Source organism: Cucurbita maxima, unplaced genomic scaffold, assembly GCF_002738345.1.
Source record: "Cucurbita maxima cultivar Rimu unplaced genomic scaffold, Cmax_1.0 Cma_Scf00033, whole genome shotgun sequence".
Classification (NCBI taxonomy): domain Eukaryota; kingdom Viridiplantae; phylum Streptophyta; class Magnoliopsida; order Cucurbitales; family Cucurbitaceae; genus Cucurbita; species Cucurbita maxima.
Genome location: NW_019272049.1, coordinates 823,680 through 834,807, shown reverse-complemented (window position 1 = coordinate 834,807; position 11,128 = coordinate 823,680). Strand labels below are relative to the sequence as shown.

At 36.1% G+C, this 11,128-nt stretch overlaps 2 protein-coding genes and 1 long non-coding RNA gene across 5 annotated transcripts in view; 2 read left to right on the top strand and 1 right to left on the bottom strand.

Moving 5' to 3' along the window:
* Nucleotides 1-2,668, top strand: part of LOC111467169 (DNA gyrase subunit B, chloroplastic/mitochondrial-like) — a 16,492-nt gene extending 13,824 nt beyond the window's left edge. Inside the window, exons 20-22 of one of the 2 annotated variants that reach the window (XR_002714493.1) lie at nucleotides 922-1,052; nucleotides 2,128-2,261; nucleotides 2,294-2,668. Coding sequence is in view for 1 of the 2 variants with exons in the window: in XM_023111967.1 (XP_022967735.1) it covers nucleotides 922-1,052; nucleotides 2,128-2,196 (200 nt within the window). In the remaining variant the exon portion in view is untranslated. Of the gene's footprint in view, nucleotides 1-921; nucleotides 1,053-2,127 lie in introns of both variants that reach the window. The other variant, XM_023111967.1, reaches the window with a different exon arrangement.
* A 788-nt stretch (nucleotides 2,669-3,456) lies between these two features.
* On the top strand, nucleotides 3,457-7,971 carry LOC111467310. Its single transcript, XR_002714513.1, has 3 exons — nucleotides 3,457-3,564; nucleotides 5,659-5,814; nucleotides 7,589-7,971. It is a non-coding gene; the product is annotated as an uncharacterized LOC111467310 (long non-coding RNA).
* On the bottom strand, nucleotides 4,738-9,551 carry LOC111467157 (sulfoquinovosidase-like). Of its 2 annotated transcripts, XM_023111943.1 has the most exons (8): nucleotides 8,273-9,545; nucleotides 8,052-8,184; nucleotides 7,572-7,787; nucleotides 7,068-7,223; nucleotides 6,573-6,822; nucleotides 5,729-6,129; nucleotides 5,229-5,345; nucleotides 4,738-5,144 (listed from the first exon to the last, which is right to left on the bottom strand). In XM_023111943.1, exons 1-8 carry the CDS (start codon nucleotides 9,301-9,303, stop codon nucleotides 4,809-4,811), a joined length of 2,640 nt encoding a protein of 879 aa, XP_022967711.1. In that variant the 5' UTR covers nucleotides 9,304-9,545; the 3' UTR covers nucleotides 4,738-4,808. The 2 variants fall into 2 exon arrangements, with proteins under 2 accessions (XP_022967711.1, XP_022967712.1); XM_023111944.1 differs by lacking the exons at nucleotides 4,738-5,144; nucleotides 5,229-5,345 and adding an exon at nucleotides 5,352-5,545 and having other exon boundaries at nucleotides 8,273-9,551.
* Nucleotides 9,552-11,128: the final 1,577 nt, after the last annotated feature.

The window sequence follows — 11,128 nt, the reverse complement described above, 5'->3', positions numbered from 1 at the left end:
TTTTTTTTTTTTTTTTTTTTTTTTTTTTTTTTTTTTTTTTTTTTTTTAAAAAAAAAGGATTAGGAAATTTGGAAGAGAGAAAATGAAAATGTAACCACTCAAGCTAATCCCACCGCTAGTAGATATTGTCCTTTTTGGGCTTTCTCTTTTAGGATTTTAAAACGTGTCGTCTAGGAAGAAGTTTTCACACTCTTATAAATAATGTTTTGTTTTCCTCCCCAACCGATGTGGGATCTCACAATCCACCTCCTCTCGAGGCTCAACGTTCTCACAAGTACTCATTTCCTTCTCCAATCGATGTGGGACCCCCACCCTTCGAGGCTCAGCGTCCTTGTTGGCACACCACCTCATGTCCACCTCCCCTTTGTGGCTCAGCCTTCTCGTTGGCACATGGTCTATTGTCTAGCTTTAATTCCATTTATAACAGTCCAAGCCTACTGCTAGCAGATATTGTCCTCTTTGGCTTTCCCTTTTGGGGCCCAGTGTCCTAGCAGACACGTTTTATTACCTTGAGGGGTAGCTCGAAAGGAAAAGTCCAAAGAGGATAATATCTGCTAGCAGTGGGCTTGGGCTGTTGCAGAAAGGCGACCTAAGATCTTTGGGGGGTGAGAAACCCCTAAGCCAAAACGGGAGGGATCAAACAAAATGCCTCCAATCTAAAGAGTGGACAAGAGGGAAAGGGATGTTACAAAAGCAATTTTGTAAGGCGCTCCAATTTTTAAGACCGTGTAAAACTGATCTAGCTGTTTTTTTACTTCACATTTTTTGATGAAGGTTATATTTTCCTATAATGAAATAATGTTAATACTAATAAGCTATTGTTATATAATAGCAAGTTAGTACACCCTCTAAAGTTCCCATGTTAGTATGCTTTTAAAATATTCAGGTTTTGTAAGTACGCTAAATATTCTTCCACTTCAGGTTTGGGAGAGATGATGCCTGTCCAACTATGGGAAACAACAATGAACCCAGAACAAAGGATGCTGAAGCAGTTGGCAGTTGAGGATGCAGCAGAAGCAAATGTCGTATTTTCATCTCTTATGGGTGCCCGAGTAAGTAGTTCATACCCACACAACTGCTTAACTCCAATCCAGTTCAGCAGTAGGCACCATTTGCATCAATTTGATGTTTTCTTACACGTTAAAAGTTGCTCAATTGACAAATAAGACACCATATCAACAGAAGTATATTAGATACTGGTCAATCCATTTAACTTGAGAAAATTAGCATCGATTTTTTTTACTTAAGAAAGCCTCCATAGTTTTTTTTTGCCTTTAACATCGTATTTGTCTGTTGTCCATGCCCATTGGTTATTCGCTAGGTTTAGATGAAAAGTGTAACAACCCAAGCCTACCGCTAGCAAATATTGTCCACTTTGGACTTTCTCTCAATGTTTTTAAAACACGTCAGCTAGGGAGAGGTTTCCACACCCTTATAAAGAATGTTTTGTTCTCATCCCCAACTGATGTGAGATCTCACAATCCACCCCCTTCAAGGCGCAGTGTCCTTGCTGGCACTCATTCCCTTTTCCAATCAATGTGGGACCCCTCAATCTACCCCTCTTTGGGGTCCAGTGTCCTTGGCACACCGCCTCGTGTCCACACTCTTTGGGGCTTAGCCTCTTCGCTCACACATGGCCCGGTATCTGGCTTTGATACCATTTGTAATAGTCCAAGTCCCTTGCTAACAAATATTGTTCTCTTTGAACTTTTCCTTTCAGGCTTCCCCTTAAGGTTTTGAAAACGTGTCTGCTTGGGAGTGATTTCTACACCCTTATAAAGAATGTTTCGTTCTCCTCCCCAACCAATGTGGGATCTCATAGTCCGACATAGTTTTGGGACACAACAAATTGCATTAAAAACACCTAACAATTACTAATTAAATTCAATGATACTGCTCTATCATTATCCATCTTTGACTTCCATGAGTTTAGTTTAAAAATATTTATTATGAATTTTCGCATATGTAATTAATGCATGCATGAGTGATGTCACTAATTAGTCTTAAGCAAACTAGGTCGTTACAAAAAGGGTAGGCTTTTCCTTATTCCTCTAAAGAGGTTACAAGCATAAAATTTGCCACAAGTCTGTTCTAATCAGTGAATTTATATGGTTTTTTTTTTTCCAGGTGGATTTCCGAAAGGAACTTATTCAGAAATCTGCAAATATGATCAATCTCGGGCATCTAGATATATAAGTATATGATATTAGCTTCTAATCCAAGAAGGGTAGGAACAGGATGGTCAGCTTTGGAACTTGCTTTTCGAAAAGTTGAAAAGAAAGCTAAATAGACAGATTGAATTACATCGTCGTGATTTACATCGTTGTCAATGGTGTTCGGCAGACGAACATAGCTTTGAATCAGGCCCACGCCATGGGAGTGCTGTGCTCATTGGTCCGTAAAGAAGGAGAAAAATTTAGGGGACTCCAGGGTGGTACAGTTGAGATGTCATTTTGATGCATGAAATGTTGTGGTGCAAGTTTTGGATGTTTGTGACTTGGCTCCATTCTGCGTTTCTCCTTTTTGCCCCACCCTGATGTTGTATAATTTTACACATATTTAGACAACTTCTCAATCCGTAACTAGACGACCCTGTTTTCGCATTGGCTATCTAAGAACAACTTCTCAATGTTAACATCTTATGAAACCTATCGTCGGGTTTTAAGAACTACTCAGTACCATCATATATTGGGTTCTTTCGTTTCATTACATCTATCTAGATCCCTCATTCTCTATTTCTCAAGTTTTAGCGCTATCGAAGCTTGGTTTGAAGGATCGAATTGTACCACGAGTTTATCTTTAACCCATAAGAGTTTATTTATTCGGGGTTCTTGGACTATCTAATCAGTCAATTATCGTTGTAGTCCGTTCAATCCTTGGGTAGTCTCTGCATAAGTTTGAAGTGTACTCACATCAATCTAGAGTTTAGGATTCCTAAGACATATATGGTCCATGTCTCTCGCGGCAAATCTCCTATTGTGGCTACTCGACAATCTCTCTAATAGGTTCCACCACACTTTCTATCAAATGGACTACTCGACAATCTCCCTAATAATTATGATAAGGTTGCTTATCGGTCTCTATCGCCTCGAAATTTTCCATTTATTTTTTCTAAGATACAGAGGATTCCCACTCCAAAATTCCGTGAATTTTTCTCAATTTATTATTCTTTTAATAAAATAATTCTTTAAAGTTTTCATTTTTCAGTATAATTTTTATTAAAAAAATGGTAAAAAAAATATAATAAATTAATATATTTTATAAGAAAAACGTGTATATATATATATATATATCTAAAATGTTCTATCAATATAATTTTTAAAAATTTAAATAGTAGGAATTCCCAAACGAGTTTTAGTGGGTCCAGCAGTACGCTGGGTTAGCGAACCAAATATATATATATATATATATATATATTATTCAAAAGAATATGTTTGGGTATGTGCGAAAATTCCCCCAAGTGGAATATCCATTTAGAGTATACGAATCTAAATCCCAGCTTCCAGGACCCAAATTTTTCATAGGCGATCTTCCGCTATGGGAGCACAATCGCTCATCATAGAAGTAAGTTTAATCATCTCTTTCATATTTTCGTCTTTAAAACTCTGCAATTCCCTTAGGTAGTTCTGCTAAGGTTTTCGCAGAATAATGTTGTATGCAAGGCGATACTGTGTTAGTTTTCCACTTCGAATGCACGGTCTTAATCATATTACGTGTTTATTAGCATTACAATCCCCATTGCTGCGAGGTTCTGTATTTGTAACGAAGCATGCGCTGGAGATGTTTGATGCATTGTCAGTATGGTTGTTTTATTTTGTGCACTGTGTTTGATGGAAATGATGGTCTGATGTGAGGGATGATAGTATCGTTCGGTATTCTACATTCTCATGAAAACTGGTTGGGAGTGGTTCGTAAGTTCAGATGGTTAGGGATTCAGATTGACTGGCAAGATATGTTTTGCGTTACTGGTATTGATCCTTGGACGAGAAAACTTCTTGGGATTTTTCTCATTTTTTTTTATCAAAGGACAGGATCATTAGTCCAATGAAAGTACATTTACCAAGCTTGTTTTTCAAACCTTGATCAAAATAAGCACATAATTTTAGTTCTTATTCTGTCACTTATATGTACAACAGTCCTACACTATGGTTTGTTTGATCTCAGTTCCTTGTGTGTAACAACTCAAGCTCACTACTAGCGATATTGTTCTCTTTCAGCTTTTCACAGCTAGCAGATATTGTCCTCTTTGAACTTCTTCGATATTGTCCTCTTTGGACTTCTTCGATATTGTCATCTTTAGACTTCTTCGATATTGTCCTCTTAGGGCGTTCCCTCACTAACAAATATTGTCCTCTTTAGACTTCTTCGATCTTGTCCTCTTAGGGCGTCCCCCACTAGCAGATATTGTCCTCTTTGGATTTCTCCGATCTTGTCCTCTTAAGGCGTTCCCCCACTAGCAGATATTGTCTTTTTTGAGCTTTCCCTTTCGGGCTTCCTCTCGAGGTTCTTAAAACGTGTTTTTTACGGAGAGGTTTCCACACCATTATAAAGAATCTTTCATTTTCCTCCCCAACCAAGGTGGGATCTCACATTGTAACTTCCTAAAATCATTACTATTATAGCCTCATCTTAGCTCTGGGAATACATATCAAGTAGCCATGTAGGTTCATTCCCAGTTTTCAGTTCTAATTTAATTGGATTTTTAACGAATTAAAACATCAAAAGTGATGAAGTATAGGTGCAAGAAATGTAATCTAGATTAAAATTCAATGAATGGTAAGCAACCCACAGTTTTAAGGGTCGCTTTCTTAAAGAATGTTATAAGATTTCAGGTTTCTAATGAAGGTTTCCCCAACAACGGAGCCAACCTTGATAAAGACAGCAGGATAGGCAACTGGAGCGTCTACATTAATTTCGCAGCCGGGTTTAGCATATATCTCCCCTGTCCATATATGTTGCCATGAAGAACTTTCTCCCAAAGGAAAGTAGGCTTTGACATTGTTCTTGCCTTTGTCAAGGACAGGCACAACTAGGATCTCAGAACCAACCAAAAACTGCTGGTGACCCAATGTGAGCACATACTCATCTTCTGGGTAGTGAACAAATAGGTGGCGGCATACGGGCAGGCCCCTTTGAGCGGCTTCCTGTATTGTTTAGGGTCATAAGATCTGCGTGGAGTTTGAAAATATAGAAGTTGCAGATTAAATGTAAAAGGTTTTCGTATTTACCTTCACAAGTTGGATTCTGTAGAACTTCCAAGCATAATAGACCTTGGCAAAGCGAGCAAACTGAGACAATGTTCGGTCGTTCGAGTAGAATTGGCTGTTGCAGGTAGGTTTGTTTCCCTGCATGCAGAAGACAGTTGAAAACCATGACTTAACAAGACTGTGTATGTTGGAAATTTGTAAAGGATAATGATATTCTGATGCAAGTTTTACATAGTTGTAAAAGTATATATATGATCATTGAGTCTTCCCTTTCATTTGGATGCAAACCATAGTTGATTTGATATAAATCTCGGTGCAGGTTTTAAGCTTCCATTTGTTTGGGGAATTTTTAAAGAAGATAAGATAATGCAATCTTGAAAGCTTGCTTCTTATGCATTCAGCATTTTGTGCTTTGATGGTAAATTTGATGTCGCACATAATGTTTTTTCAGGTTTTGATCCTTGTCAGAGAAGGGGGCAGAGAAAACAAGGGAAAAAAAGTAAAGTTTGTTTGTAACTTACTTCATGGGTTCTGAAAACAGTGGTAAAAGCGTTTAACTCCATCCATCGTAGAAGCAGTTCCTCACTTCTTCGGTACTTGATGAACGGTAAATTTACTGCACAGTACCCTCCTATATCACTGTGATTAAAAGCATACCCTGAAAGTCCACTGCTCAAGAGGCCAGTGACAGCACTCTTTATCCCATCATTGGCTTGCCAACTTACCATTTGGTCTCCTTCCCAAAATAGCATACCCCATTTGGGACTGTTTCTGAAACCAGCTCTCATGAAGAAAACTAAGGCCTCTTGTGGGTCTTCTTTCTCCTTACCAACAAGTTTACTTTTCCATTCATCTGCAAATTCTCTGTTTATCTGCGCCCACATTTCTGGGTATCTGTTATGTGCAGTAATAGGATCTTCACCTGAAATTATGGTTCTAAATCTGAGTAATAGTAATATCTCACAGGTGGGATTAGTACATCGGTTACATCGATTTTCACACAAAACTGAATTAAGTTACTGTCCAGGATGCAGACAAAAATGTAGAAAAAATAGGGAATCTGGAACTCATGTGATGACCCTGCTTTGTGGGAATTACGAAATTTCATGTTCATTTCAACTTGGAAGGTCAATATTCAAGAAACTATGCAAGATTTATCAATGCAAATAATTCCTTCCTTTCCAGTTCATCTCTAACCAGGGAAACGACTTATCATGATTTCTGTGAAGCAGTTGAAATTTTTAGTGATAGATTTTAACAAAAGAGTACTGTACATTATAGAAGAATCTCTTTTCTTGTCATGGTAGTTATTTTGAAATTAAGTACCAATATTAGCATTGAACAGTCATTTTTTCTTGGTATAACCTGAATATAGGGTGGCATCTATGGGCAAGCCTTCGCCGAAATCAGCCATCCATCCTCTCACTCCATCATTCACCATTTCTTGTAGAATTTCCTTGAACCAACTGGAAGTATTTGGGTGCGTAAGATCCAACATTCCCACATCAAAAGCTGTGTTGGGAACCATGTAGGGTTCTCCATTCTTCTTTACCAAGATCCCCAACTCCTTTGCTTCCTGATAAAGGTTTCTCCTTCTGTTCTGCTTCTGATCAATCTAAAGTCATGCAGAAATTTGAAACTGAAATGATTAGTCTTTAATACTTTATCTCAATTTTGGTGCTCATATCCACTAAATGCATAGCAAGCTTTCTACTTATGTAGCCATTAAGAAGACTGTGTCAATGTCTCTTAGCTGGAAAACAGGATTTACAACATAAAGGGGGAGAAGAAAGAAAACTAGATGAAGATCCATGAGTGTAGTAACAATATTTCTGATTGGAGTGTTGAAGAAGAGACTACCGGAGCTAGGCAGGGATTGCAGTATGTCATTACTTTGATATGCTGAGCATCAAGATCTTTAATTAATTGTTTCCATCCACAGTACCTTGTTGTGTCAACTTCCCAGTTCCACCACAGTTGTGATCCAATTACTGTTTCTCTCTGCCCCACCCAATCCTACATAAAGTTCTTCTTTTAGATCAGAATGAAAGTAAAATAATGTGTTGAAGATGGTTGGGAGGGAGTCCCACATTGGCCAATTTAGGGAATGATCATGGGTTTATAAGTAAGGAATACATCTCCATTGGTATGAAGCCTTTTGGGGAAGCCCAAAGCAAAGCCATGAGAGCTCATGCTCAAAGTGAATAATATCATACCATTGTGGAGAGTCGTGATTTCTATCCGAATATCTATGCATTTTAGAAAAACTATACCATTTCAAAAATATGTAATATACAACTGTGCATCAACAGGTTTGATCCAGAAATCTAATACTAACTTATGGAAATGACAAATTTGTACTACCTGCAACCAAAATGCAGAAATAGGAACTTCATGGGCTTTCAGCACATCCCAGATTTGGCGGACGGCATCAGTGCCACCCTGCATCCCTACCACAGCACCTGATATTATCCATCCAGGAAGCTCTGGAGGCCTCCCAATGGTCTCAGTGAAACGTTCAATAAGCTCTGATGGCGAGTTCCCATGCAATATCCTTCCTTGAATGGAATTTCCATAAATCTGCCATCTCCGGTTCCCAGAAAATAGGAAAACTGTAAGTTTAAAATTCTTATATGAGCGCCTTACTTGTTCTTTTGGGGATATCCTGAGATGAAGAATTTAGATCTTTTCGCTTTACATTATAACTTCATGTTAAAACAAATATCTTGCTTTTATTTATAGTATTTGTTATGTTTCTTTTTTACTTTCTCCTACTTTTCAAATATTTCATGGCTTCTTAGGTTGGAGAAAGGCAGTAAAGAGCTATAGATATTGAAAGAGTACCTGAATCTGAACCATATTGTTCTTTGTTAGATCAAATACAGAGTACTCGTATCCTTCAAGGTACAGAGACCTCAGTCTGGATGTTATGTAAAATGGAGAAGGGGCATATGTAGTACTCCAATCACCTCCAGCCCTGAGGTGGAAATAAAGAAAGAAAGTTCCAACTAAGTTTTAGAACTAAGTATATATATATATATAAGTATACTGTTTGTTTATCTTACCTGTAACTAACCAGATTAGCTGCAAAAGTGATAGGTTGATCTCCTCTACCAATACCCTGTTCTTGAACTAAGATTGGCACTCTTTTTCCCTTGAAGTCCATGTGAGAGAACTGCTCTCCAAAACCAAAGAATCTTTCCTTCTCTTCACTTGAATAACTCAAGCATACCCTGTTGAATGCATCAAATTCCTCGGGTGCTTTCAAGTCTTCTCTTTCCTCTTCTGAAGAAGAAACTCTGACACACCTTTTCAGTTTTGCCAAAGACCAATGCCATTCAACTTTCCCTTTCCTCAGCCGATGCAATCGAAACTTAAGCCTGTTGAGTCTCCCTCTTGAATGATATTCATAGCTGGGTTGGCCAAGCATCACTTGAAACCCAATTTGGCTGTTGTTTTTCTGTTCAAACAATACCCAATACCTTGCAGAAGCAGGCGGAACATTGAAACCAGTTTCTTGAAGACTGTTGTTTTTCTTCTTCTTTATCATCTTCTTCTTGGTATTGAATATTCTGCCATTAATGAGCAACATAGGGAACTGGGCATCTTTTTTATGGCTTTTCTGGTCCAAATCCAAATACCCAGATGGAAAATGATGATCCCTAACCTCCAATTCATAATCGCAGCCATTGATCTCCTTAATGTCATCAATTGTTTGATGATTACAAACCAAACGTATAGCCCCATCTTTGACAGAAAACGAACCTCGGCTTTCTTCCACCTCAGTTTCCACCATTGCTGCAGATACGAAAGCTCGCCCTGGGATTGTTGACCAGATTGATCTGGTGGGTTGAGAGAGATGATGAATTGAGAGAGACCCACCATTTTCGGACCTCCATAGAAGCTGGAAATCCTGTCCGATTGAGAAGACTCTGTACGGAGGAAGTGCTTGAAAGTTTGCAGAGAGGTCCCCCTGCACTAAAGGAAATGAAGTTGGAGCGGAAGGGAAAGGATTGTTGAGGTGTATGTGATGCTTTTTGGTGATTTTGAGGTTTTTCATGCTTGCGTTGTGTTGGAATAAGGAGAAGAAAACCATGGAAGTTCCGAAAGTTCATATACACACCGGAAGGCTTTCGAAATCTTACGAGGAAGAGAAGTCCTCGGTTGCTTCCATTTCTGGGATGGTACGCAATTCTCTATTGCATCCTTAGAATATGACTAAATATACTAAATTGCCCATAGATTTTTTTTTTTTTTTTTTTCAATTCAATTAAACTATGTTTAGGTTACCATTGTGTTTATGAGATCCATAGAAGTATAAGTGTCAGTCAGGATGCTGGGTCTCGAAAGAGGTAGCTCACATACGAGAACAAAACATTATTATAAAGGTGTGGAAACATTTCCTTATCCGTTTTAAAAAACCTTGAATGGAAGCTCGAAAGAAAAAGCCTAGAAAGACAATATCTGCTAGTGATGGACTTGGGTTGTAAATAAATATTTTTTTTTGTAAAAGTGTGGAAATCTCTCCCTATCGAACTCGTTATAAATGTTAATTTTGAAGTTGGGTTGAGGATTTATTTATCTAATAATTATGTCTAAGTTTAGAAAAGTAAGATCCTATCAAAATTAATGGTTTAATAATTATTCTATTATTAGTGTTTTTGTAATAAATTAAATTTATAATTTGTTTTTCTTTTTAATATTGTGTATAAAATTCTATTTATTTCTAAAAAAATATTATAAATTGAGTATAAATCTAAAAAATATTCGCTAATATTTAAAAAATATACTTGAATTTTCAAAAATTTCATTAAAAAAGTTTAAAAATATATTTTATCAAATATCAATGAAATTTTAAATTAGCATTAACACATTTTACATTTTTTAAAAAATTCTTAATTTCAACATATGATACTTTACTGTGTATTTTTTTAATTTTTTTTGAAGTTTAAAACTGATTTTGAAATTTTAAAAAAGTTTTAAAATGTATTTTAAAAGTTCAAAATATTTTGGATACAAAATATTGACTAATTTTTAAAAAGAAATTAATTTAAAAATATTTTTTTAAATTAAACTTTTTTTAAGTTTAAAAATATTTTTATTAATTTAACCTGTTAACTTAAAAAAAAAAAAAAAAAAAAAAATTGGTCTCCTCCCTTTAAATATGTTATGGAGATGCTTTTGGTCGGATACTTAGCCTATGTTCATTCCTATGAATCATTTTGTAGTCCAAATTTAGTAATTAAAAATGAATTTTAAAAAATGTCTAATAAATTTTTATATTTCCAATTTTATATCGAAAAAGTTTTTAATAAATCTTTAAATTTTTTATTTTGTGTCCAATAAATTTATAATTTTTTTATTATTTTATAGCTAACCTGATCTCATCAATATATTTATTTAAATCTACCTATCTATTAAATATGAAAAATAACATTTTAAAGTTTTATCAGACATACCATATTAATTAATAATTAATTTTATTTTTTAAAACAATTGAATATAGTATAATTCTATTAGATAAATAATATTTAAATTTAGATCTGGTTAGATACAAAATTTAAAATTTAAGACTTATTTGACATAAAACTCAGAAGAAAACCACCGTCTTTTAGGCTCCCGATCGATTTTATCAAAGTTCAAATTCTTCCTCTTCCTCAACCAATTCCCGACCTTCTTATCACACCAACCAGAGAAGAGACATGATTGAAATTGAAATTTACTTTTCATATTTTCTCTTTCATTGGAATTTTGAAGTCTCGAGTAAAAGCGTTTGCGCATTCGTAAGCTAACGGAAACGCTTAACATGAAGTTGTAATTCATAGATGAAAGGGTTTGATGTGTTGGGTGTAGTTTTGTCTTTGGATGTCCAAACTGTACTCACATGCATCAATGCATCTAGCCTTCTTTTCTTGCCATAT

Bases quoted from the DNA above. Each gene is read 5' to 3' on its own strand.
- LOC111467157 (XM_023111943.1), bottom strand. From the start codon at position 9,303: ATGGTTTTCTTCTCCTTATTCCAACACAACGCAAGCATGAAAAACCTC. The intron at 6,823-7,067 runs GTAGTCTCTTCT...GCATGACTTTAG, and splicing joins GCAATCCCTGCCTAGCTCCG to ATTGATCAGAAGCAGAACAG. The intron at 6,130-6,572 runs GTTATACCAAGA...CCATAATTTCAG, and splicing joins AGATGCCACCCTATATTCAG to GTGAAGATCCTATTACTGCA.